Here is a 27,381-nt window from a genome sequence, read left to right as displayed (position 1 = left end):
ATTCACCCTGTCAACTTCATTAATCAGAATTTCACTCGTTACATTGGGACCTTAGACAATCAGTATGCAGTAGACACCTACATTAGGTATTTTAATCGGAATCTCTGCCTTGTGTCTACATTCAGATTTTTTCTTTCTGTGGCGCACGCGGAGCTGCTGATCAGTATTCCCACCTCATCTTAAGGAGAAATCCACCTTAAATAATGGATTTATTGTTTCTAGATAACAGTTAGCAAACTAGTATTGACTTCTCCCAAGACCTGAGCTTTTAGGAATGACATCCCTGAGTGATATTACTCACAGGCTCTTTTGCTCTTTCTCCTTCATCTTGGTGGACCAGGCTAAATGAAGGTAGGAAGTGGTCTGCATACAAAGACTTTTTCAGGACTGAAGGCTGTGAGTGACTCAGAGCTTGTTGATGTAGTATTTAGAGGTAGCAATAAACCTACACACCGAATAAGTTGGCACAAACCAGCACGGAATAAGAAGCTGTTAAACAGTAAATAATATTGCTCTGAGGACCACATTAATAATTCTTTCTAATATGAAAAGCATGCTAGGTTTTTACTAACTTCTTTGCCTCAGTCAGACAGTCTTTTAATCCTACCCATTAAAGATACCAAAAAATTGAATCCCACACATAGGCAAACCTTTTCATGGTACTTGGGATGAAAGCTAAGATCAAGAGTTCCTCTGTGTTTTTGCTATGTTAGTACTGCTGGATCTGCCTCCATCCAACAATTTGATTTTTTTTTTTCTGTTTTTCTGAAGCCCCATGAAACAATGGATTCCTGTACACTTGCTTGAGTTACTGTTTCAGAGCTCCTGTTGATTTTTCATAATATTGTCTGTCTACAAATCTGAGGTGATAACTATTTATAGAGAAGAGATACTCAGAAAAGTCTAGGCACAAATTTCAAAGGTTTATGTTCATGATATTAAGCCTTTTTTTATCTGTTTCCTAGTCCACCCTCTCATAGTATTTTCTCTAGGAGGGAAAGATTATCTGAGACAGTTTTTGATTTTCTTAAGGACCTGAAATCACTTTAAGTTTAAACAACAAAATCAACAGAGGAACAGCTTAGTTCACTCCTGGATTATATGAAGTCTGCAAAAAAACAGATTTTTCTTGTACAAAATTCTCATCACAGTTCTGGTCTGAATTAGAAAAACAATTTTTATGAAACCAGAAATGCAGAACATGTGGTGAGAGAGATTCTGTCTGTGCTATCCATAAGGCCATTCTCCTAATCAGTACAAGATTAGCCTTTCTTACTTAGTAGGAAAGAGTTTTGGCAAAAATTTTCATGCATTCTTGGTCCAAACTAAATCAACGTATTTGATTTGTTTTCCTCTAATATTCTCCTCAGTCACCATTCGTGTAGTTTTTATAAAGTTCACCACATTATTTTTTTTTGGGGGGGGGGGGGGGAGGCTATAGATATTTAAGTACCTAAAAAAGAGTTGTGAATTGATTTTTGCTTTGGAGCAAGTCTCTTATCTGTTCCATTTTAGATTTTTCAATCCGCCTATTCAGGGTTTCATATGTATAACACAGTTCCTATATAGATGATGATACTGCTTTTTTTCCTAGTAGGAACTCATAGTTTCTATAGAACTGTGGCAGTATTAGTCTTCTGTAAGAATGGAAAGTGTTGGGCCAATAATTTGAATCTTCAGGATATAGCTGAGCTAACACATTTGTAGGAACAGAGGTGAAGTCAAATTGCCCTGGACTAAGGGAAAGGTTTGTTTTAGATAGAAACTATTTTGTAATACCATTTCAGCTTTTGCTGTAGTAAGTTACAGTTGCATCAAAAACATTGTCTGATTTGGGTGTGGTTTTTCTTGTGCCCTAACTTGCAGGGTTATGCGGAGAATTTTGCTCTGCTTACGTTGAATATGGTTTTAATTGCGTTCAAGCAGTTGTAATGTTCAAAAATCTGGATTGCAAACAATTAAATAGGTGTAACACTTTGAATGTGCAATTTGCTTAGTAAAATTGGTACAAAATGTTTGCTCAATTTTTACAGAATGGAAGCCAACACCCAGAGAGAAATAACAGCTCTGAAACTCTGCGAAGGACACCCCAATGTAGTGAAGTTACATGAAATTTATCATGACCAGGTATTGTGAAGAAACTATAATCACTATTTGCCAAACACATTGCCTTGTGATTTCCCAAGTACTTCTAGGAGTTAAGCATACTGTTATTGTGTAGGTATCTTTTTTCCTAGTGCTTTTGTCTAATTCCAAAGATGAAGCAACAGTTCCGCATTCAAGGGAAACGTCATTTACTTTTGCCCATCAAAAATGTATTTGAAAGATTTAGTCATGGATTCTATCTCTGGTTCTGTCATTGGTCAACATAGTTAATCATCCTACAATATATTCTTGGCGCTGTTTCCATATCTATAAAACTGAGATACCTACTCACTTTCCCTCAAGGTTGTCATGAATCTTAAAATATTTGTGAAGTAATTTGGAAATCTGCAGTATAATCTTTAATGATAAGGAAGCCTTTCTTTTTGGTATTTACTTAGTAGTATAGCACAAGTACACGTGTGTAGGATAAGGAACTTTTTTCACGTCTGTTTGGGTAAAACAGCTGTACTTCATAACACATTAAAAAAAAAATTGTTCAGGTTGTTCTGAAACTAAATAGGCTAATCTCAACCAGCAAACCATTGTATTTTTATTTGCTCATGGTAGTTTCCAGATGTTATCATCCTGATTACTCAGGTGCACAATATTCTGAAGTCCAGAACTGATCAGAATTTTTTAGTTTTGACATTTCTGCAGTTTATGTCTGAGAAAGTTACATTTTTTTTCTTGCTCTAGTATCAGTCTGATCAAATTATGTATTAGTAGTCTTGCTGCTTTCTGTATACAGAGCTATCTTTCTATTCTTTAATACGTAAATACTGTGCACCTTCTGTTCGTGAAGGTTTTTTTTTTGAAATAATTTCTTGACCTCTTCCCAGAGCTTTTTTTCCTTGGCTTGCAAATATTACATTTGTTACTGTCATTCAGGGGAAGGAAATGCTAGTGATGATCGCGTGCCTTTTGAGAATGCTAACTCCACTTTCCATTCCTCATAAAGTCTTCTGAGAAGTCTGCTATTTGTTTAATAGCAAGACGTTTGAATTGCAGTTGATGTGTGCTAATGTGTGAATTTCTAACATCCCAAGTTTTTCTTTATTGTTCTAGCTTCACACTTTTCTAGTAATGGAATTGCTGAAGGGAGGAGAATTGCTTGAACGTATTCAGAAGAAGCAGCATTTCAGTGAGACAGAAGCCAGTCATATTATGCGCAGACTTGTTTCAGCAGTGAGCCATATGCACGATGTAGGAGTAGTCCACAGAGATCTGAAACCAGAGGTATAGTGACTTTCTTACACATTTTGGCCTAAAGTTATTACACTTTTCTACTTTTATTTTTTAAATAAAACGTTATTGATTTTACTTAGCAAATTCTGTAGGTATTCTTCTATTCATAATAAAGGTAACTGTTACAAAGCATTTTAAATTTTGTAAACAGTTAACACTGGAACGTGTTCGAAAACATTCTTTGTCTATTTGTGGACAGTTTTTACTAGTAGTAAGTATATACTTACAGTATAAAGCAGTTCACAAGATGAGCTAGGGTGGTTGATTGCTTTGTCTGCACATTTCTACCTTCTGTTTGATCTTAATTCCCTTGTTGGGGCTTCTTTTGGATGCACCTACAAGACCCTTGTCCCATCATATCATGCCACTGAAGTACAACATGAACCCAAATGTAACACAGCCAACTAATGGAGATGTGTGATTTGAGTTCAGTGAATTAAGCAGTTTCTCAAAAGAAACAATTATTTAATATGTATTTTTCAGTAATTAATTGTTATGAGCTTTCATAGTATTTTTATTGTGCTGCAGCATCTTGCCTTCCAGACAATTCAGTTTACTATAGTACGATTGACCACTGGCTTTGTTCTGCTTCCTGGAGCCAGCATTTGCTCCTTCTACTGTTTTTCTTTGCCACCAATGGTCTTAGATAGGTGTTAAGTTTCTTTAGTCCCGGAACGGTGTAGATTCGTGTTAGTTCGTTCAGTAAGGATGTTATATTGTATTGATATTGTAATACCTCAGGAAATAACTACTTCTTTTGTATCTGCCTTTTAAAACGATCCACCATTACTACTGACGTTTCATCCTTTTGTAACATACCTTCTGGTATATTACAAACTTGCCTCTCTTATAGTAATTCAAAATCAACATGTAAAGAAGGCTTCTAGATGTTGGTATTAGAATGTTTTTTGAAAATCAGTCCAAAACCTGTGTGTTTGAAGGTATCTCTCTAGCGGAGTCTGTGTAATACGTAAGCAATGAAATAAAAAGGGCTACTATGAAATTCTGTTGTGTCAGTTGAAAACACGACTCTTAGAAAGAATTTCTTTGCTCACACCATAAAGAAAACTAAACAGCTTTTGAAACAAGTCATTGTTGAATGGACAAAAAATAAAAATGCTTTTTCTCATCTTCTAATTTTACTGGTATTGCCAGCTTGAAAGGCCAGGTTCTGGAAAGCAGGGTTTCAGCTGCATCATAAATTAGGCAGTCTTCAATTCTACATCATGTTAAAGAACAGAAGCCTGGGAAGTCAAAGTAATGAAGGGTTATTTAGCAAACAACTTGCAGGATGCATTGCCTCCACAGAGCTGGACTCAACCAGCCTGTCTACTTCCTGCTTGTTGTTTTGAAAGTTACTATTTTAGGTTCAGACATGAACTTAGTATGGGATATGCAGGCATCCCAATATAGATGCGGTTAGTGCATCTTTCTCTTAGAAGATATATGGAAAATTATGTTGCTCTTGTTGTACTGGATAGGAAAAAAAAAATCAGGGAATTCACAGAAAAAAAGAATTCATACAGCATATGTGTCCGTTTGGAGGGATGGTCAGTAGAGGAATTTGGGGATTGCTTCTGTGAAGTTATCACTGATCTGTGAGTTGGGCTCCAAAGATATTAGAAAAAATACATCAAGACAGATCTAATGTTTACATATCCTTAAACGATATATGGACTATAGCTTTAAGTGTGGGTGTTTGAGAAACATGCTATATTTACTTAATCAACAAACAGTCAACCCAAATTAGGACATTTGGACTGTAACTTTCTATACATAACCAATTTCATTTTCAGCTCAAGAACGGAGGTCTTTTTAAAACATTGTTATTGAAATTCTTCATTTGCTTATTGGCTATATACCATCACCATTGAAAAAAAGATGATTGTATTAATTACCTATCCTCACTGTCTTGATATTTTTGCTGTCTACCTTCAGATACATTTTTGCACAACATTTTAGTATGGAACATTGACTTTTCCGATTGTGAATTAACCTATAACAACAGTACAGAATGAAAAAATACTGTTTTATAGCAACTGTTACCTCTTATACATAATGAATAATCTCAGGTTTTCCTTATTGATCTGCTTGCAGTCTAGCAATCATTTTTTTCCCTTCATAGAGAGTTTGAAATTAATTATTTTGTGTTCAGTCATTCACTTTTTGTACTACAGAATTACATAGGGCTGTAGGATTTCTCATACTGAGACTTTCCCTAGCATTGCGTAGATCAAACAGTGAAGGTAACAGCAAATTTTTGCTCTTCTCTCCTCTCTCAGCAATGGAGGTAGAAATCAGTAACTTCATCTTGGCCTCAGACGGTTTCCCTAAGACTTAGCTTCACTCTTGTATCTTCCTTGAGAAATATACACAGAATATACACAGAATAAATTGCCTTAATTGCCTTAAATACTCTTTTGAACTGACAGTTTGTCTTTCTTCAAGTCTGAGATGCCATATTCCAGTTGTTAGGCTGAAATTCTCAGGACCAGCTGTACCAAAGCTTCATTACCTTGGTGTGAGGAGTAGGCTTGTTTCGAGGTTGCTCTGCTCTGTGACCTTCTGTGCTTAAATGGCATTGATCCCAAGTCTCACAGAAAACATATCTCTGTTGCCTTTGAGATCCATGCCAGATAGCTGTTGATACACAACTGAACAATTGGTGCACTTTCTAGTCCTCCATCCTTTGTTTTCAAATTATTATTTTGGATTTATGAGCTCTTGTGGCAATATGACTTAAGCACGTTACCACTTGAGGACCAAAGACCATTCAGTCCCAAGACAAGGCATGTAACAAGAATTCCACTTACAAGAAAGCTGTCATTCACAATATGCCAGAAGGAAGTGGAAGCTTAAGAAAATTTCTTTTTGTCTGTGGAAGAGACGATTGTTCATTTCAAGCTTTTGTCTTTGATACTTCATGACTGTTTAGTGTGTTGTCGTTGCTTTTTTTTCTTGTCAATGTTCCACAAATTATTTTTCCCATTGGTCTCTACTAAATACTCATTTTCATTAATACTCCCAGGCAGAACTATTCTAACTTGCAGATACACAGCAGGCAAATCTACACATTACATTTTCTTATATCCCAGAGTACCATTATTTGTACTTTTCCATTTTTTTCTAGTGTTTCCTAGTGCCTATTTACATAATGAGAATTTTTTTTTAGTAATAGATGTAGAATAGAAGTAACTGTTGTGTTCTAAACAATTTTCTAACCAGTGCTAGTATTGATTTTGTATTTGCTTTTCAGAATTTATTGTTTACAGATGAAAGCGATAATTCAGAAATAAAAATAATTGATTTTGGTTTTGCTCGTTTAAAACCGCCTGATAATCAGCCTCTGAAGACTCCATGTTTTACTCTACATTATGCTGCCCCAGAGCTCTTGAATCACAATGGTTATGATGAATCCTGTGACCTCTGGAGTTTGGGGGTCATTCTGGTAAGTGATTGGGTTTTTAAAATTATAATGTTATTGTATGTATTTACTTTTTATTGAAGTGCAAAGGACTTGATGCAGTTTCAGAATTGAATTGGATAGATGATGCATTTGAGTGAGATGAAGATACTGCTGCACAAATAATAGGTTCCAACGACAGATATTTTCAAGGGGTGGAGTTGTTTTTTTTTTTTTTTTTTTTTTTTTTTTCCTAAACAGTAGATTAAATTCAACATTTCTGTGTATGGAAAAACAGTCTGGTTCTTAGAAATATTCTTGTTAGGAGATTTTGCAGGCATCCATATAACCTTCTGAGATTTTCAGTTCAGAGAAGGAGTCAGTCTGCATTCTGATTTACAGGAAAATTATTTTCTATAAAAGTAACCTGGGTAGAAATACCATCATGTTTTGATTGTAGTTTCCTGAAACTTATGATTGCTTTTTTTCTAACAAGGGCTCCAGAGAAAGTCTTGCTTGTTTTAAATTTTTTATAGCCTTGAAGATGTGATAGTCAAAGTTTTATTGTACAGAACTGGTGATGCTGTACAGACAACAGCAACTGCATATTTAGGGTTGTCAATAAACATATCGTGTTAATATTATTTTGTTCTCATGACAGTATACAATGCTATCAGGACAGGTACCATTTCAGTCTCAAGACAAAAGTTTGACATGTACTAGTGCATTGGAAATTATGAAGAAAATAAAAAAGGGAGAATTTTCCTTTGAAGGAGAAGCTTGGAAAAATGTTTCTGAAGAGGCCAAGGAATTAATTCAAGGTATGTATTTACAAATTCTTCATGCATCTTCTATTTCTAGCTGCAAATATAAGATTTAGAGAGCTGTACAGTATCTGGATGCTCTGCCTCACCTGGCAGAATAGTACTCACAGCTTGAGCTATGTACTTACCCCTGTGCAGATAGGTTAGCATTTGCATTTCTTGGGGTTGGAAGTAACTGAAGAGCTTTAAAGAGAGTGAAGTCACTTTAAAACATGTTTAAAAGCAGAAATTTTCTTTTTCTTTTTTTTTTCTTTTATTTTTGGTTTTGTAAACCACAATGTTTTAAAATGTTTTAAAAGCTGAGCTTTTTCAGAAAATGAATGCATTGCTATTGTCTTTTCTTTGGACTGTGTTTTTATATGAGTGTACTAAGGCTTCTCTATTGCTGAGCTGCTTTGCTTGCAATTGATGCGCTTTATGATCCCCTTCAGCATTTTGGGCATCTAATTAGGTTTTAGACATGAGGTAGACACCATTCTTAATTGTACTAAGGTGAAGTTCTGAATTTGTATAGAAGCAGGCTTGGGAGGATTTTTTCTGCAGATTTTTTTCTCCAGATTCAGACCTAAGTGGATCATGCAGAGATTCTGATGTCTTGAATTTCATCCTAGGCAGGTTCTAAGTGAACAAATCCCTTCGTAGTTCTGAGTTCACTTGGTTATCAATCCAGGAGCGATTTCTTGCATTTAATGATTCTTCTGGAATGGATGATAGTTTAACATTCTGCGAACGTTATCTAGGATAAATATTGGCATATCTAGGATAGGTGTTGTCGTGACTTCATTATCAAAGTCACACATTATCTGTTAAAAGGGGATAAATAGTTCACAAATGAAGAGAATGTAATGTATTTCTATTAGGACTTCTAACAGTGGATCCAAACAAAAGAATTAAGATGTCCAGCCTGAGATACAACGAATGGCTTCAGGATGGTAGCCAGCTGTCATCCAATCCTCTAATGACTCCTGATAACTTAGGCTCTTCAGGGGCTGCTGTGCATACATACGTCAAAGCCACTTTTCATGTAAGTTCTAGGAAATCTTACTTCGTGTCCTTAAATTTAGTAATGTGTTGTTTGGTAAGTTTTTTTTTCCTTAATTAAAGATATGTATTTGTCTTTATAATTCAGTGATTGCTTATAACTGCATTTTTTTTGTCTTCTCCAAACATTTATGAGTGAGTACAGTGAAAACATGAATGATGAGGCAAGAATAAATTTCTTGGAGACATTTATACTAATGAGGTTTTGGGAATTGAATCACAGAATCACAGAATCGTCTAGGTTGGAAGAGACCTCTAAGATCATCTAGTCCAACCTCAGCCCTAACACTAAGAAGTCCTACACTAAACCATATCACTAAGGGCTACATCTAAACGTCTTTTAAAGACCTCCAGGGATGGCGACTCAACCACCTCCCTAGGCAGTCCATTCCAATGCCTAACAACCCTTTCAGTAAAGAAGTTCTTCCTAACATCCAACCTAAACCTCCCCTGGCGCAACTTTAGCCCATTCCCCCTCGTCCTGTCACCAGGCACATGGGAGAATAGACCAACCCCCACCTCCCTACAGCCTCCTTTAAGGTACATATAGAGAGTGATGAGGACTCCCCTGAGCCTCCTCTTCTCCAGGCTGAACAACCCCAGCTCCCTCAGCCGCTCCTCATGAGACTTGTTCTCCAGACCCCTCACCAGCTTTGTTGCCCTTCTCTGGACTCTCTCAAGCACCTCCATGTCCTTCTTGTAGCGAGGGGCCCAAAACTGAACACAGTACTCGAGGTGCGGCCTCACCAGAGCCGAGTACAGGGGCACAATCACCTCCCTAGCCCTGCTGGCCACACTGCTCCTTATGCAAGCCAGGATGCTGTTGGCCTTCTTGGCCACCTGAGCACACTGCTGGCTCATATTCAGCTGACTATCTCAGCTGGGACCAGTACTCCCAGGTCCTTCTCTGCCAGGCAGCTTTCCAACCACTCATCTCCCAGCCTGTAGCGCTGCTCGGGGTTGTTACGCCCCAGATGCAGGACCCGGCACTTGGCCTTGTTGAACTTCATGCAGTTGACCTCAGCCCATCGCTCCAGCCTATCCAGATCCTCCTGCAGAGCCTTCCTGCCCTCGAGCAGATCGACACACGCACCTAACTTGGTGTCATCTGCAAACTTACTGAGGGTGCACTCGATCCCCTCATCCAGGTCATCGATAAAGATATTGAAGAGGACCAGTCCCAGCACTGAGCCCTGGGGGACACCACTAGTAACCGGCCTCCAACTGGATTTGGCTCCATTCACCACAACTCTCTGGGCCCGGCCATCCAGCCAGTTTTTAACCCAACAAAGCGTACTCCAGTCCAAGCCACGAGCAGCCAGTTTCTTGAGGAGAATGTTGTGGGAAACGGTGTCAAAAGCCTTACTGAAGTCAAGGTAGACCACATCCACAGCCTTCCCCTCATCCACCAAGCGCGTCACTTGGTCATAGAAGGAGATCAGGTTCGTCAAGCAGGACCTACCTTTCATAAACCCATGCTGACTGGGCCTGATCGCCTGCTTGCCCTGCAAGTGCCACGTGATGACACTCAAGATAATCTGCTCCATGAGCTTCCCTGGCACTGAGGTCAAGCTAACAGGCCTATAGTTCCCCGGGTCTACCCTCCGACCCTTCTTGTAGATGGGCATCATGTTTGCTAGCTGCCAGTCGACTGGGACCTCCCCTGATAGCCAGGACTGCCGATAAATAATGGAAAGCGGCTTGGCCAGCTCCTCTGCCAGTTCTCTCAGTACCCTCGGGTGGATCCCATCCGGCCCCATCAACTTGCGTACGTCCAAGTGTCGTAGCAGGTCGCCAACCATTTCCTCATGGATAGCGAGGGCCACATCCTGCTCCCCATCGCCTTCCACCAGCTCAGGGTACCAGGTATCCAGAGAACAACCGGTCTTGCCGCTAAAGACTGAGGCAAAGAAAGCATTGAGCACCTCAGCCTTTTCCTCATCTTTTGTAACTAAGTTTCCCCCCACATCCAGTAAAGGATGGAGATTCTCCTTAGTCCTCCTTTTTGTGTTGATGTATTTGTAAAAACGTTTTTTGTTATCTTTAACGGCAGTAGCCAGATTGAGCTCCAGATGAGCTTTGGCCTTTCTAATTTTGTCCCTGCACAGCCTCACAACATCCTTATAGTCCTCTTGAGTAGCCCGCCCTCTTTTCCAAAGATTATAAACCCTCCTTTTTCTCCTAAGCTTGAGCCACAACTCTCTGCTCAGCCAGGCCGGTCTAGTTCCACGTTGACTTGTCTTTGGGCACGTGGGGACAGACCGCTCCTGAGCCATTAAGATTTCCTTCTTAAGGAGTGCCCAGCCTTTCTGGACTCCTTTGCCCTTCAGAACCTCCTCCCAAGGGACTCTGCCAACCGGTGTCCTGAACAGCTCAAAGTCAGCCCTCCTGAAGTCCAAGACAGCGGTTTTACTGGTCCCCTTCCTGACTTCACCAAGAATAGAGAACTGAACCATTTCGTGGTCACTCTGCCCAAGACAGCTCTCGACCACCACATCTCCCACCAGTCCGTCACTGTTTTTGAACAGAAGGTCTAGTGGGGCACCTCCCCTGGTAGGCTCTCTAACCAGCTGCGTAAGGAAGCTATCTTCCACGCTCTCCAGAAACCTCCTAGACTGCTTTCTCTGGGCTGTGTTGTGCTTCCAGGATATGTCTGGGAAGTTGAAGTCCCCCACGAGAACAAGCGCTGACGATTTCGCGGCTTCTGCCAGCTGCCTGTAGAACTCCTCATCAGTCTCCTCATCCTGGTTCAGTGGTCTATAACAGACCCCCACCAGGATGCTTGCCTTGTTGGCCTTCCCTCTGATCCTAACCCATAAGGGTTGAGGGACAGCTGTTCATGAAATATCTATATAAATACTCTATTTCTTACTCTATTTCTTAGAGAAATATATTAAAAGGTCTTCCAGCTTTTGTAGAAAAGAGAAGAAACTCTCTATTTAACGTAAGTCACTCTTGAAAGTTTTGTCTTTGTGGTTACAAAGTCAACGTCATATTTCTTGAATATATCTATTTCATATTTTTAATATCATGGATATCTTTTTAGTAGCCTTGCTTACCTATCAATATATATTTTAAAAAGTTTTAATTGCAACTGTGTTAAACAAACATAGTATTGATTCTCATAATTCCTTCTACAGAAAATAAACTGAAACTGAGCATATTTGTGCTGAAATACTTGTATACGCATATTACCAAGAAGAGAAAAGGAAAATAATATTTTTTGAGAGGTCCCGACACAGCAAAATTATTTAGGCTAAAGGAAAAAAGCATTATCAAAATAAGTGTAGTTTCTGAAAAATGTGGTCTTAATGCACTTTAAGTGGTAAAAATACTTCTAAATGTAAAAGAACAAGGACGGGAAGAAGTTAACAATGTTATGCATTATTCTAATACAGATAATGATGAATTGGCTCTTAAATACATAAAAAGGCCAGTAAAATTATTGTTATAGCTGAAATAATAGTAGGAATCTGTCAAGAAATTACAGTGTATCTCATAACTTACCATAGAGCATTCATGATAACCTATGAGCCATTAAATGTCTTAAACCTCTTAAAAAGCTTAGAATTACCTTTTATTTTTAAACAGGCCTTTAACAAGTACAAAAGGGAAGGATTTTGTCTCCAGAATGTTGACAAGGCACCTCTTGCAAAGAGAAGGAAAATGAAAAAAACAAGTACAAGCACAGAGACACGTAGCAGCTCCAGTGAAAGTTCACATTCTTCTTCCTCTCATTCTCATGGTAAAACTACACCTACAAAGACACTGCAGCCAACAAACCCTACAGACAGCAATAACCCAGAAACCATCTTCCAGTTCTCTGACTGAAAAGCAGAGAATATCTTGTCCTGAAGATTTACACAGTTATAAACTTGGTAGTACCTTTATTGTCTTCTCCCACCCTTCCTCCCTGTGGCTTACAGGCTACAGAAATGTCTGTCGCTTTAAAAATGTATTTCAATCATACCTTTTTAGCTTTGTATTTCAATACATTTTTTTAGCATTAAGTTTGGTATCACTGGATATGGTCTAATGCTATTATACAATCAACATTGTATTCTCTTAGGGATAAATTACTAGTGTGCAGTCAAGCTCATGTTAAAGAGCTATGCTGCTCTTGGTACAGCTTGGAGGAAAACTGTTTCTCGGTGTCAGAATCTTTGTCCCAGTTTCTTCCCCACTGTTGAAAGAAAGGAAAATGCTGTAAAACATACAGAACTCTTGAATCTTCAACTTTTGCCCAGCTGTGTGAAGAATGTCACAGCATTTGATTCTTCCTGCACGTAAGGAATCATTGGTACAATGCACCAAAGCAGTATAGTACTTTAAAGCCTCTTAAATTTGTGATCACATTCTATCCCATTTATTTGAATATTAATAACAAAATGAAGTGTTATGCAATTCTTATGTTGTTTTAAAAAGTTACTCCATATATCTTGTTTTAAACGACTGAGAATATAGGTCTTAGATTTTTTTTATTTATTTAATTTTAAAAAAACATCTAGGCTAAAAGATGTCTGATAAGGTGAGGTGTCTAGTACTGTGATACAGTAATTTTTATTTCTACTTTTTGAAGTTATTAACTTTTAAAATGTTTTACAGATTCTAAAACGTAATGATAGAAAGTGAAATTTCATATTGAATGTTTGGAAAATGGTCACGTGTTAAAATATCTATTTCAAGAATTAACTATAATTTATATTTTCTTTTTATATTTACACGATAACTTTAAAATACTGAGATTTTTTTAAAGATACAAAAACTCCAGTTTCAACATTTGTTATTATAGGGTCCATACAAATATATACCAAGTTATTTGAATTTTGCATTGTGCAAATACAGCAGTTTAATAGTGACTGTAAAATACTAGAATATGTTTTCTTTTTTGCACTTTATAACATCAAAATGAGATGTTTTATAATAAAGTGCACTCAGATTTCTCTTCCTACAAGGTGCTGAGCACTGTTTTACGTGGTTGAATGACCTGAAATCTACCTTATTTGGTGGTTGTGGTCATTGTGAAGGAGAATTCTGTACTTTGCAGGAGTGAATCCCTGTATATTATCCGCTGTTTTCATTCCTTACTTAAAACTGCAAAGCTCTTTCTATCTTGCTTTTACATTGTATATAACAAATACTAGACCTGGGCACCTTGTGTAGTGTAGATGTTAACAACTTATGCACTGGGAATACTAAAGGGAAATTATATTGAACACTGTGCTTCACAACTTGTTCACTGTGGTGTTCTACAGTGAAGTATTTCCTACTGTGATAGTATAGTATGTACATAACTGTTTGGAATCATAAATGTGACTTACAGAAACATCAGCATAAACTTTTAAATCAGCATATTTTATAAATTTATGGAGAGCTCTTTTATTGCTCTTATTCTCAATGACTAGAGATAACTTAAGTGCTAAAGAAGACTCCAGTTTTGCAAATGCTTACACTTGTAAGTTTCCACTGAAGTCAAAGAGAGTCCTTGTGTAAAGTTAATCAGATGCCTAAATTTGTGTGATGGAAGACTAATTGACGTGGGGATTTTGTTAACAGCTTGTTCTACATTGAAGGAAACTAATCCAAACCCTATGCAAAAAGGTTATAGGAATTGTTTATATCAGTGGTTTTATTTATAGAATTACATCAGATATCAGTATTGACAAATACAATACATCCATGTTTACAGGGATTGTGTGTATCAAAACAAGGCTTTAAAGCCCAACATGTTTGTTCTGTGTTTCTTTAATATTAATAATGGCATTCTGAGGTTTTGGAATTGCTCATGTGAAATAGTTTACTACTTTCTTGATGTGAATGTCAACAGTAATTGCAGCATTAATTTCAGGTTGATGTGAATATTGAGATTTGCACTGTTTATGTAGAAGTAGTATATTTAAAGATCAATATATGTGCTAATAACACAACCAATTTTAAGTGGCCGATGTTAAAATATTGGAAAATAATTGTCAATGTAATATATTCAGGTTTGCTTTCTGAATGCTCTCTTTGGAAGTGATCTCAATAGTGAACATGGCTCATTTGTAAAAGAATACTTTCCCTCTCCCCAATAAACTTGCTGTAAATACAAAAAACAATCCACAATACTTGTTATGCAGACAGTACAAGTAAATTGGGGTGGGAAGAGAAGGTTGTTTTTAAAGTTTGCACTTGGAGGAGTTCTTGGAATTTATGATCCTCATAGCGAGGACAACAAAAAAGCGATTTTGGGATTTGATTTCATTCAAGTGTAAGAAACCTTTGGCTACCAAATAGTTTTGGAATATTGTGACCCATCTGAAATGACTTTTTAAATGTAATACATAATCATTTGTTTCCCTCTTGGGAAGTTTAAGCTGATGCCTGACAAACTGATGAAATGAGAAAAAGGAATGTTCACACAAGATAAATGCTGGAGGTGATGGCTGTATTGTCAGGTGTTTTTTTCTCACACAGGTTTTGAGAGACAGTTTTGAAGCTAAAATTATTTGTATACACCACTTGCATCGAGGACAACTCTTTCTCAAGAATATTTCTGTTTCCTCTTTGTGGTCTAACGGTAGTTACTAAATAAAAATTTTAAAACAGGATAATTCTTTTTGGCCTGGGTGAAAAACAGGATAATTCTTTTTGGCCTGGGTAAGTACATTTAGGTGTTGTCTTGCATTTGCTTTGAACCAGCTGCATGGGATAGCTGAAACATTATCACCTCTGACTTTATACTGCCTCCAGCTATCAGACCTCTTGAGGAGGTATGCTGGACACTAAGCTGCTTGAATTTATAGATAGGCATCTTTACCTAAACAACTTCTGATTGCCGTTTACCTTGATAAAGCTGGATTTCCAATCTAGGCAGCTCAAGAGTGGGTTCACTTTTTGTTCAGATGCAGGAGGTTAGTTGCTCTTGGCAGAAAGTTGTTCTGTCTCAGCTTAATCTGTTGCCCAGCCTGGCACTCAAGGTATGTAAAAACCAAGGACCAAAGTTTTCATACTCATACCAGTATTTCAAATCTGAAATGTACAAGCTAATTTTCATTAGGACTATTACTACTTTATATTGCCCTGGTGAAAAGGCATTAAACTGTAATTCGTTTATACTCAAATTAGATTTCATTCATGGTGCTGCTATGAGACTAACAACTTTAATGTCTAGTAATGATATCTCTGATATACTGATATAATGATATACTGTCGTATGTAATGCAGTCAGCAATATTGTAGGTAGATTTCTTTGAAAGATGAAATTTCTTACCAGTAAAGATTTAAGTAATTAGTATGATTATTTATATTAATCCAATCTTAGACGTACTAGGTATTACGTTGGCAAAGCTATTTCTTTGTAATGCTTTTTGAAATACACATTTTGTAACTGCAGGTCTGTGAGTATATGTATGTGTATCTAAACACGTGTGTCTATATATGATATTTTGGTCTTAAGGTGAATTTTTTTCTTATCAGGTATCGTTCCAAGTATTTTTTCCAAAATAGTTGTCTTTATTCTTTTTCCACATATACAGCAGTCTTTCTCATCACTGTTTTCTTACATTGCAGTACATTGAATTCTCTTCCTTCAGCTGGGATATTTGACCAAATATTCTGGATTGACAGGACAGCATGTAGTACGGCTGCTTTTGCTGTAGAGAGATGTAAGTGCCTTGAGTCTACCTGTGGGAAACACTTCTGAGTTTGCTACTTTGACCTACAAGGCACTGGGTTCTATAAAAAAAGAACAAATACGGAGCTGTTTGGTAGCTCTTCCCTGCCATCTCTCATTTTTATATATCACTTGTCCAGTAGATACTGGGAGTTCAGAACACCTGTGTAGAAGAGGAGGTTTAGGAATCAGGATGATTCCAGTAGTGTGTACTAGGAAAAGAAGCAATGCTCTTAATTACATAGAGCATCTGGAGCAGTCTTGTTTGTTGTGCCTGGAAGCAACAAGAGCAGAGAAATGTAAGACACCCTGAATAACGTAAATTTGAATAAAACCCACATTTTCTGATGGCCTTCATGTTCTTTGTGGTGGAAAAGGAAGTTTCTAGCTGTCTGGGAACCTATGGTAAGTGAGATGTGATGGTACGGGCTTGTCTGACAGTTTCCTGTCACTTGCAGAGCCATTTCTGGTCCTTTCTTCTGGCACCTGCTCCACTTTTTTCGTGGTTCTGATGTTGATATCACCACTCAGCCAGTGGAGGTAGGGAGAAATAAAAGTGCTGTCAACTTAGTTGAGGCATTGTGTTTAGCACTGAGAATAAAAGGGATTAATTGATTTCAGAGTAGAAGTAGCAATGAAACACTGCAAAACCTAGTATACTATAATCCTATGATTTTTAAAAACTAATATTTTATTCAGAGGTAGGAAGGAATCCGTACTGTTCACACACAAAATCACTTCTTAAAATTGGCAACTGATCTGGCTGTATTAAAAAAGAGTCATGCAGAGGTCTGCTTCTCTTGAAATGTCAGCAGTGAAGCAGAAAAAAATAGAGCTTTTTAATTGCTAAGGAGCTGTTTAAAAACCTATCACAGATGAAACTACAAACTGATTGCAAACTTGCTGCATTTTTCTTAATACAGATACAGTTTTACTCTTGTCAACAAATCAAGCTTCAGAAAATCTTAATGTTGGCATCTCATTTATGTTCATCTGAATTTCTTTTTTTTTTTTTTTTTCATTTAAAATGCATAATTCTCTTAGTATGGTTGTGAATGAAGGCTTATTTTCATAAGAAAGAGAACACCTAAGGATTTAGGATAGGGCCTTGTGAACGACCAAAAGTAGTCTGCTGGGAAAGGTAATCACTATCTTCAGCTAGTTTATTTTTACACACACACACACACACACATATATATATGTGTTGTGTATATATGTGTGTATATATATATTATACTTACAGTCCATAACTACATCTACCCTAGTACATTTTATATCAGTTATGGGTGTGATTTTGTATGTGACACATTCAGCCATGATAAAATAGCTTTCAAGTGTAAACTAGTTTTTGGAATTACAGCAAAGTAAGGAGGAAAGGAGTTAAAAAACAGTTATATTTAAAAACTGATATGAAGAAAGGAAATGCTGAAGGTTTGCTGCAAGTTATGTTGACAGGTGACTAGGAGATTGGAGTACCATTGTATTGTGTGAAGGAACATACTCATTAATAGCAGTAGTTATGTTTTTTTTCCTTTAAAATCAATATAGAGTGGGGAAGAGAAACTAAATTAATTCACAGAAGCAGTGACTTCAAAGCTTTTCTCAGATGTCTCCTTAATGATTTCTTATCCTTTAAATATATAGCTCAGCTGCGCATAATAGTTACTTCTCTAGAAGCTATGCATACATGAGGGAACAGGATTCCACTGTCTGCTGCTAAGTTCATTGTACAGTCACTGTGTAAATCAAAACTCAAGGTGCTATAGCCCTGCTGCTTTAAAGTTCAAATGTTAATACTGTGCTATTTAATATAAATTGCCAGGTCAGTCTATCAGTGTGCAGCCATGGCAGTTCACGTGGTTTGATGTTAAAGACTGTCAGACTGAGAGGAAAACTTCAGATCTGTTGCAAGCTAACACCAAAGTGAGAAGAAACAGGACTTCAGTCTTACCTTACATCTGTATTACAAAAACAAATAAAAGCCCAGCATTGGCTTTCAACCTTGGCAATCTTATCATTGAGGTGCTACTGCAGCAAACTTTTATTGCTTCCAAATATCTTTATTGTATTTATCTCTTTAACCTGTAGAGAATAAAAGCTTCAAGTTTCTTTTATATCCCATCAGGAAAAAAAAAAAAAAAAGCTGTCTTTTGCTAGAGTCCCAATAGAAGAGATCCTCCATAATTTCTGCCTTTATCTCTGAAGCTGTAATGGCAAGAAATACATCGGTGAGGAATTCTGGCAGCTGGTTATAAAGGAGCAGGCTGTGTAATTTGCAGTAAGTGGAATAGGGCGTGCTATTTCATGTTTCAGTGTGGGCAGGGAGGGGGAAGAGGAAGAGAAATGGAAGAATGGAATACTGAGAGCTCTTTGCCTCACCATAATATACAGGACGTTCTGGTTGCAAAGCATTGCTTTTGAGGAAGGTACCTAGGACTCTACAAACTTAACTTGAAGTCCTCAACTACTTAACTGCCAACTTTTTTCTTGGAGGGAAATGGTGCCATTTTTAAATTGTGAAGGTAGCAGTATGTACATGTCCAATGCTGATTTCCTTAACTCGTTATATGTTAATTATCAAATTTTGATAATTTTTGATTATTGTGAAGATTTATTTCTTGCAAGTGTGCTCATCTCTAAAAATTTTTATTCACATCAGTGAAGTGGAAAACCTTGCGGCAGAAGTTCATCAAAAGGAAAGCTGAATATTTGTAATTATTTATTTTACCGAATATCGAATATGTAGTGTTCTGATTTTGGATGTAGAAAAGACCTAGAAGAGAAGATCATTCTGTGAATGCAGTGAGGAAAACAATACAAGCAAGCTATTTTCTGGAAGACTGCTCAGAACTCATCAGAGATTTCCAGATCCAGATGCCAGCTGAATGTTCTCATCTCTACAGCTGTTAAAGCCTAACCATGCTGATCCGGAGGATGGTAAGCCCATCCTGTTGTTGGCCAGTCCTGTCAGAGCAAAAATCTTTTGGTGGAATTTCCGTCTTGGAAGTACTTCCCTTTTGTAAGTCTTGCTAAAGACCAGGGAATGAACAGCAGCTTTTGGTAGATCAGGTTCTAAAGCTGGGTTGGAATGATGACTGTAATAAAGGTTTCGATAATCAGCCAATTTTCTTCTTCAGGTCATGGTGCTCAGAAACGGGAGGGCATTTTGTTTTTGTCCTAAATTGTGTGGTTAACCACTGTGATGGCTTCAAAGTTTGTGCAAAGTATTGCAGAGAAGTTTATCATGTCATTATGAACAGTTCAACCTTAGTTTCCCTTAGGAGAGATTCTTGCCAGAATTGTGCGCGGCGTAGATAGCAGCGTGGATATTCCCTTTGGATGGCTGGTGATCTGCATGCCCCATGTTCCCCTGACTATTGAAGTCATACTGGGAACTCTGACAGAGAAGAGTTAAAAATTAAGCAGAGTATCTGAATGTTACACAGATAGTACTTGGATGAAGGCAGTTTTGTAGGTAATAACCCAGGCCATTTATTGGTAGTTACATTGTGCATAACTTTATGGCAGGAGGGAGAAGTATCTGAACAAGTTTCTAAGACAATTGGAACAAGTTTCTAAGACAGACTGATTTTTGGATCAGTGTGAACTATTACCAGTCTCCAACACTGTCAGGAGCTTGGTGTTTGTGGGTTTTTTTTTGTTTTTTTTTTTGAGAGAAGAATGCATGAATGTGCCTATGGTGTCATGCTATCAGTATACTTAAAAAATAAACAAGCAAACAACAACAAAAAACACACAACAAAACAATCCAGGTTCTTCCAGGGTACATTTGGGTTAAGTATGTTATGCAGTTTTTTTTTTAATTAAAAAAAAAAAGGTTTTTACTCCCTGTATTGTATACTCAGTTCTACTCCCTTCATGAACTTTCTCTTTATGTTAAACCTTTTATCTGTTCAGTTGCTCTAGTCTTTCTAGCTTAAAATATGCCAGTCAGTGAATATTATTATTCAGACAACTGTTATATGTGCTAAATGGAATTAATAAATTTATAAGTATAAAAAGAACAATTACAAAAGTACAAAAATAATCTTATATCTCAGAGTGAGTACAAACCAAGAAGTACAAATAGCACCTAAAGACTCAAGTAGCACCTTCAGGCTTGGATCTAAACATGTGCTGGACAGCAGGCATCAGATCTGACTGGGTGATTCGACTTCTACACTTTGAAGCAGGAGTAGGTCAGAAGCATGCAGGAGAGATCTGCTTTGTCCTACAGATGTGAAACTTCAAGTATTTTAAGAGCCTGTACTTGGACCCAGCAGGAGCACTGAAAGGTTAAAAGCTGGCAGTTACTCCCTAGAAACTTTACTCATTGATCATCCTTCTGATCTGAGGATAGAAAGTTAAAGCCCACAGAATGCATAGTTCCTATCTCTCTCCTTAACCAACGGTAGTCACAGTAACATTATTGCTTTCTATTTTGTTTTTATCAATCAGCCTAAAAAGGCACATAAGTTCTTTTCCTATCTGTTCTTCGCTGATAGGTAAAATGATGTCCAGGGCAGTGAAGCAGACTGGAAATTACCCATTTGGTGGTTTCAGACAAATGCTAGACGACCTTTTAGAGACTTCTTTGATCATGTTACTATCTATGACTGTATGTTAAATATACTATGCATCAGTCCTAATCTTTCTTCCCTGGAAAGAGTTAGTTTAACTTCTCACAGAAAGGAGCTATGACATAGTAGAGTACATGAAGAGGGAGATTTTTGATTTCTGGAGAATCTCAGGAAATGCAAGCAAAATGTGGCTCTCTGCTAACAATAACAAGTGTTAAGCAATAGAAATGTGAAAGGCTGAGATAAAGTAAATTGCAGTGTGTAAAGCCACCTGAATATAGCAGGAAGTCCAAAAGGACCTTCCTTTTGGAAGACCGTGATGTGTGTGTGTGTGTAGTTTTCCAGGTTTTTGCCTAGGGTCATGTCAGTCTAGGCAGTCTTTATCCTGCCACTGTTCTCCGTCTTTAGCACAGGCACAACTCCAGCCTTCTCACAGGATGTCACTGGCATTCCCTGAGTTAGTCAGAGGGGCATAATGAGACTGAAGATGGCAACCCATCTATTCTATCCATAGAATCTGGTTCTACAATTCTGTGATTACAAATCCTTTTGTTTTAGGACTGTTGAATACAAACTCTGGATTTACTGTTTTTGAGAATTCTCTTCAGTTATTAGCATTATTGAAAAAAAAAAGATTAAATACTTGATTTTTATTCTTTCCAAACAGAAGAAAAATATTTGCTGAGCACTCCTTTACCTATATCATAAACATTTTTCCTACCTCAAACTAGTGAGGTAGCTGGAATTTTGTCATAAGATTTCATCCTCAGCACTTGCTAATCTCTGTGGATTCCTGTGATTTTTTTTGTTTGTTTTTGTGCACATTTGTTTTACTCACAACATAACATTTTCCATTGATGTTTTTAACGGTAGTCCTACTGGTTTAGAAACTTTCAGAAATTATATGTAGTTTTTGACTCCCTCTGGTGGTCTAACACTTAGTTGGCAAGTTGTTTAACTGCTGATACAGTAACAAGGACAAAGTTTGAATGCCATATGATACTAGATGCTTAAAATGTAACTATCATTGTTGTTCTACATGCATTTAAATAGTGATGGAGAAAATACTGCTGTTTATGAATAATCTATATTGTTTATTAGCAATGAATAGCTAGGACACATTGCAAAACAAAAGTAATGAAAATTCAACATTTTCTTCTGTGTAACAATTCCATTTACTTGAAATGATTAAATTTAGGAACTGGAGAAGAGCTGTAACACAGCTGCTGCACTCTGCTAGGTACACCAGTAATGTCAATGTCAGAAGCAGTTGATCTTTGTCTCTCCTTAAGTGGTTGCAGAAGTGCGGTTTGAAACACCAGTTATATGAAGCCAGCAACTCCTGTGTAGATGGAAATTCATCTTGGAACAAAACCTAAGTTTTATTTGGGCCAATAATGTAATGAAATCAAGCAATTGTACTGCAGAAAGAAGAGCTACTTCTTTATTCAGACTTAGGAAGGGTTTCATATTTACCAAAATCTAGCTTCCTAATTTCCTAATGTTTAATGGGAATCTTATTTTTACCTTTAATAAATAGTTTAAAATGGTACAGGGCTTATTTTCTGTGCTGGATAGAACAAAATGAACCAAGGAGCAGTGCGCTAACTGAAGTGTAAAAAGGTTAGCTTCCATCTTTCTAAAAATACATAAAACTTTCTCCTTTCCCCTTTCTTTTCCTTTTTTTTTTTTAAAAATTTATTTATTTATTTATTTTAATTCAGAATACTTTTATTCTGGCCACTTTTTTGCATACGTGAGTCAAAAAAATAGGAAAATGTCTTTGCCACCAAAGTTCGATCTAAGAATATTGTTTTTCAGTTCAAATGAGAGATTAAGATACAGTTGGATCTTAGAAGTTAGCGGGACTGTGTGTGCCAGTTTTGTTACTGTGCAAGGACAACAAGAGACCCTCTTTTCTTGCAGCATCACCAGGTGGGACAACAGTTTGACATGCAGTAGGAAAGTATATTGCATACTGTAAGTGTACTGCAATGGAAGGCCTATGTTTAGACCTTATCTGTCTCTTCTCTGGACTTTGAAGTAGCTAAAGTATTTCTTTTAAATGCTTAGAGCTTCGAGCAGGACTGAAAAGCTGTATACTGGCACAATAAGTGTGAGAAAAAGTGAACTATGGTATCTTTGTTCCCATTTTGCTTCATGTTAGTCACTACAGTTAATTTGAGATAGCAACTTTACTGGCAGTATAATGTTATAACTCTGTAAAAATACTGTTGTGGAACAAGTAGTAATTAAACCGGATATAAATATGTCTGTTAAGCCTATCAACATCAGTGAAGTGTTTATTTTTAAATCTGGGAGGTGACATTGTTTCTCATGTTTCTTTGTATGTGTAAATATATGCGTTTGTGATGCAGAGGATATTTCCAGAAACTTTATAAAAGGTTTAAAATGCAGTATGAAACACTGGGTCTAAACAATGTGATAGTTGAATATATTGCTTATTAAATGGCACTCTTTGTCGCCCTTTCATTGTCAGCGCTGGTTCCTGTTTAGTGTGAATGGCCTTGGAAAGAATCTGTTTTGGGGTCTGACTTTTTATCTTTTGCTGCACGATTAGTGACTGATCTTCAGATTCCAACTATCAATAGCAATGACTATTAGCACTGTCATTTACTGAAGACTAAAAAATAAAGGGACTTCATGTAATGGTGAAAAAATAAATATTTGATTGTAAAGGCATGCTTTCCTCTTCAAATATCAATTATACTTCCCATTATTTGACAAATGCACTATGAATTGAATCAGTCTGAAAGCAATGAGCTACAAAAGCAGAAGTCCACCGTGGAGGGGGAAAAAAAAAAAAAAAAGTACGTTCTAGGTTTTCCAGAACTGTTTTGTGTATGAATTTCAAACAACGGTAAGGGCTTTATGGTTTACAAATTAATGTGTACATTCTCAGATGTAACTATTTTATCTTAAAGAAAATAAAAGTCATATAATTAAAAAACCTTGAAATGTTGAAATACTTTGATATAGCATATTTCACATTGTATATGTAACTATTCCTTGCTGTGAGTTGGGTCAGAGGGCAGGCTGCATCTAGTAGTCAAATTGTTTATTTTGTGGATGCTGTTAATTCTCACTTCAGTTACCTTTAAATTGCTTTTTGCTACTCCCAAAAAGGAACCACGTGTCACTATGAAGTTATTTTCTCTGACAATTTTCATATGGACTGTACTAAAGAGATCATAGAGATCACTGTGACTTCAGTAGGCACAGAGAACTCTGCAGTTAGCATAATACTAATAGTGAAACTAGGTAACTGGAGGGGAAAAAAAAAAAAAAGAATTCCAGTAAGATTTTTTGCTTGTATAATGCTTTCTTCACTGTAGAGAAATTACTTCTCACATTAACACATTTTGGCCTGAAAATTCTTGCATTTCACATTTGAGAAAATGGCAGATAAATAGTAGTTGAATATGTTTTCTTTAAAATACAAGTAATATTTGAAGTGCATCTCTGATAACCTGCAGGAGGATATATTTACTGTCTTAACAGAGATTAAAGTGTTAATTTAGAGTGAAAGATAAGATATTGGTGAAATAAAGATATGTGTTGAGGAAAAGCTTATCTTTTTAATATTAACTTTTGAATTCCATTTATGCTTTGTGGAGATGAAATAGGGACTTACGTTGCTGTCTTTTGTTACATTAGATTTCCCTGAAAATCTTCTTTCTGTGACATATGCTATAGGAACTCCGAAGAATTTTTTTTTAATAGTCAGCACTTTGATTAGCAGCTTCAAACACACACTTTAGAAGAAAAAACGCTGGTCGATTGTGAAGGACTAAAACTAGAGTAATAGGTAAGCTTGCATATTAAACACTTCTGTTAATAGTGAAGGAACTTTATACACATATCCTTTGACACATATTGGATTTTAAGCTTGAACTAGCCTCTTCTCTCAAGGGCATACATACCAGTGAGCTGACTTCAGCACAGCTGTCATGAAAATCACGTTTTTACTTATTATTATTATTATTATTTTAGAATAAAGGAAAGCTAGAACAAAGATGAAGTTTGGTTCCTCTCCTGCCATTTCAGCATTGAATAGTATTTGTGTAAGAAGCCAGAAACTCAACCTAGAATAAACCCAGTGATCTTCTAAATTTGCTTGCCTTTTTTTTTCTTATGAGTTACTAGCCTTCTATTGAATATGTGACCTTTAAAAATATGAGTAGTATTTGAATTGATTTTTCTGATCCCTTGTTATAGATTGTTTAATATCTTAGTAGAGAATGAAATGTTTTATTTAAGTCAGTATTCTCTAAAATTACCAAGTTTTTAATGGTTTAAACACCTGTCATTTTTGTTTCCCATAATACTGTATGGAGTAGTAGTGCAGAAAACTTTGTTGTTAAGTCTATTTTCAGGTTGCTTGAAGTACCAGAGTAAATATCAAGGTGTTCTGTGGACTGAAAGTTACCGTTTCTTCATACCTAGCTCATGAAGTTGCACTGAACAATCAAGTATCAGTTCTCTTATTGCCCTGTATTTGAGGAGGTGGGGTGTCGAGTGGGAAGGGTGGCGTAAGGCAGAGTGCTTGACCAACACAACCTAGCTTCTTTCCCTGCATTTTGATTTTACATACTTTTCAGAAACCAGATGCATTTCATTTTTTTATACAGTTACGGGTCATCTACAGTAGAATCTTAGGGCAGCCTTAGGTATACGGAAGTTTCACTAATGTTAAAGCAGACTTCCTAATTGTGCCAATGTGTTTCAAAATATACTAATTCCTTTTGCATAGATGTCTCACTTCATAAATAGTAACTACTGAGATAATAAGTCTGATGAGCTGTTATGTAAATATTTTAATACTATTCTTTTGCTGGTAGCTTTTACTGAAATGATGTGATTAGTGCTAACAAAATGTGTTAAAATTGCTATGAATAAATATGAATAATCTTCATAAGCAAACTAACTATTTGGGAAAATTCAAATGTTAATTTCTTCCTCTTATGCCTAAAAGAACTGGTAGTTATGATGTCAACGATTTTCAGCTATCATTCATTTGCTGCTTCATTTTTCATTTCATTCTTTTATCTGACCAGTAAAACACCCTTCTGTAATCAATGTAATGTCGTCTGGATCTTCTGAGACCTCACTTAAACAAAAAATGTTTTAGCACATCCTTCTCCTTTTACTTTTGTTGCAGTATTAAATATTCTTTCCATTCCTGTAGCACACTCCACTGTATTCCTTAAACACCATTATGTCCTGCTATTGTTAGGTTCTGTTTCACTTTTTAAAATTTGAAGTATACATTGCTTGAATTTGAACTGCAGCCTGAAAGCACTCTAACAGCAGCTTGAGGGAAAGCCAGGTTACAATATCCAAGCCTTGCACTATTATGATTTGGATAGTACTGGGAATGAAAAATAAATTAGTTGGAACCCTGAGAAGGACATTTGTTACTTGGCATAAAGTTGTGGTATCTATGACAGCCTGAGGGTACAAGCAAAGCAAGGTTTGTAGGAAGAAGGTATTTTATGAGATTGAGCAATGCAGCTGGGGAGCACATGGACAAGCTTTTAGTCTCACAAGCCTGGGTCTGCACCTGGCCAATTAATTGTTTGATGGCAATGTTGGTTTCCTGTCTTTAAAAAGATTCATCCTTTTTCTGGCCTTTCCATTGGTGATCAGAACCAAATAAAACTTCAGAAACTGCCTGTCACTAATATTTGTGGTACACACACCAATCAGGAAACATTACAGAAATTCTGTGATGTGGATAACAGCTCTACCAGTGTCCATAGGCGTGTCGTATTTACATGTAGCTGAAACATTTATATAACAGCATGCAAAGGTGACTGGTGATAGTATTATTCCCTGAGTTTGAAGATCATAGTTCCTAGGGTTTGAGGAATATCTACTAGCAGTTATGACACAATGGTTGACTTGTTCTCACGCTAGTAATGCTGTTCGCTCCAATTTGAATTTTGAGTTTGTGATCCTGACATTTCTGAAGACTGAAATACACTAGATCCAGAGTGGTGCAATGTCTGCTACAGCAATGCCAGCATCCAGCCTGTGTTTTGTATCTTCACACCAGCAGACAGATCGTAGTCCTTCAAAGTCAAGCACATGCAGATTGGCGTCACTGACTTCTCTTTTCTGTGGATGAGAGTAAGTTCTACAAGTCTGCACTTGGATGCGGAGGAGGATGTTTAGATCGTTTAAATTCACCTTGTGTCTAGTGCATTAGGTTACACTGTATCTCTGCGCAACCAGTTCTGTCCCTGGGGCTCTATACTTACATTGGGAAAAGTAGCAATTGGCGAGGTTTACCTTTCAGTGTAGTTTTGGTGCTTTTGCTACATGTTTCACTACATAGCAGTTGTAACAGTTTTCTTCTGAGGTCTCCCTAAGTTTGTGGAACTGGTTTGTCATGTTGCACTGGACAAAGATACATGATATTTATTCAGATTGGTTTCAGCTACTATTTTGTTCCACCCAAAGCTT

At 36.9% G+C, this 27,381-nt stretch overlaps 1 protein-coding gene across 3 annotated transcripts in view; it reads left to right on the top strand.

Moving 5' to 3' along the window:
- RPS6KA5 (ribosomal protein S6 kinase A5) overlaps positions 1-14,756 on the top strand; it is a 79,756-nt gene extending 65,000 nt beyond the window's left edge. For all 3 annotated transcript variants that reach the window (XM_066998262.1, XM_048070507.2, XM_048070508.2), the window contains 6 exons: positions 2,034-2,127; positions 3,211-3,381; positions 6,647-6,838; positions 7,455-7,614; positions 8,478-8,641; positions 12,250-14,756. In XM_066998262.1, the coding sequence (XP_066854363.1) occupies positions 2,034-2,127; positions 3,211-3,381; positions 6,647-6,838; positions 7,455-7,614; positions 8,478-8,641; positions 12,250-12,489 (1,021 nt within the window). In that variant the 3' untranslated portion in view covers positions 12,490-14,756. The remainder of the gene's footprint in view (positions 1-2,033; positions 2,128-3,210; positions 3,382-6,646; positions 6,839-7,454; positions 7,615-8,477; positions 8,642-12,249) is intronic.
- The last annotated feature ends 12,625 nt before the right edge of the window (positions 14,757-27,381 follow it).

Source organism: Anser cygnoides, chromosome 5 (genome assembly GCF_040182565.1).
Source record: "Anser cygnoides isolate HZ-2024a breed goose chromosome 5, Taihu_goose_T2T_genome, whole genome shotgun sequence".
In the NCBI taxonomy this organism is placed as follows: domain Eukaryota; kingdom Metazoa; phylum Chordata; class Aves; order Anseriformes; family Anatidae; genus Anser; species Anser cygnoides.
The sequence above is the reverse complement of the archived record's forward strand: the minus strand, read 5'-3'. Positions and strand labels throughout refer to the sequence as shown.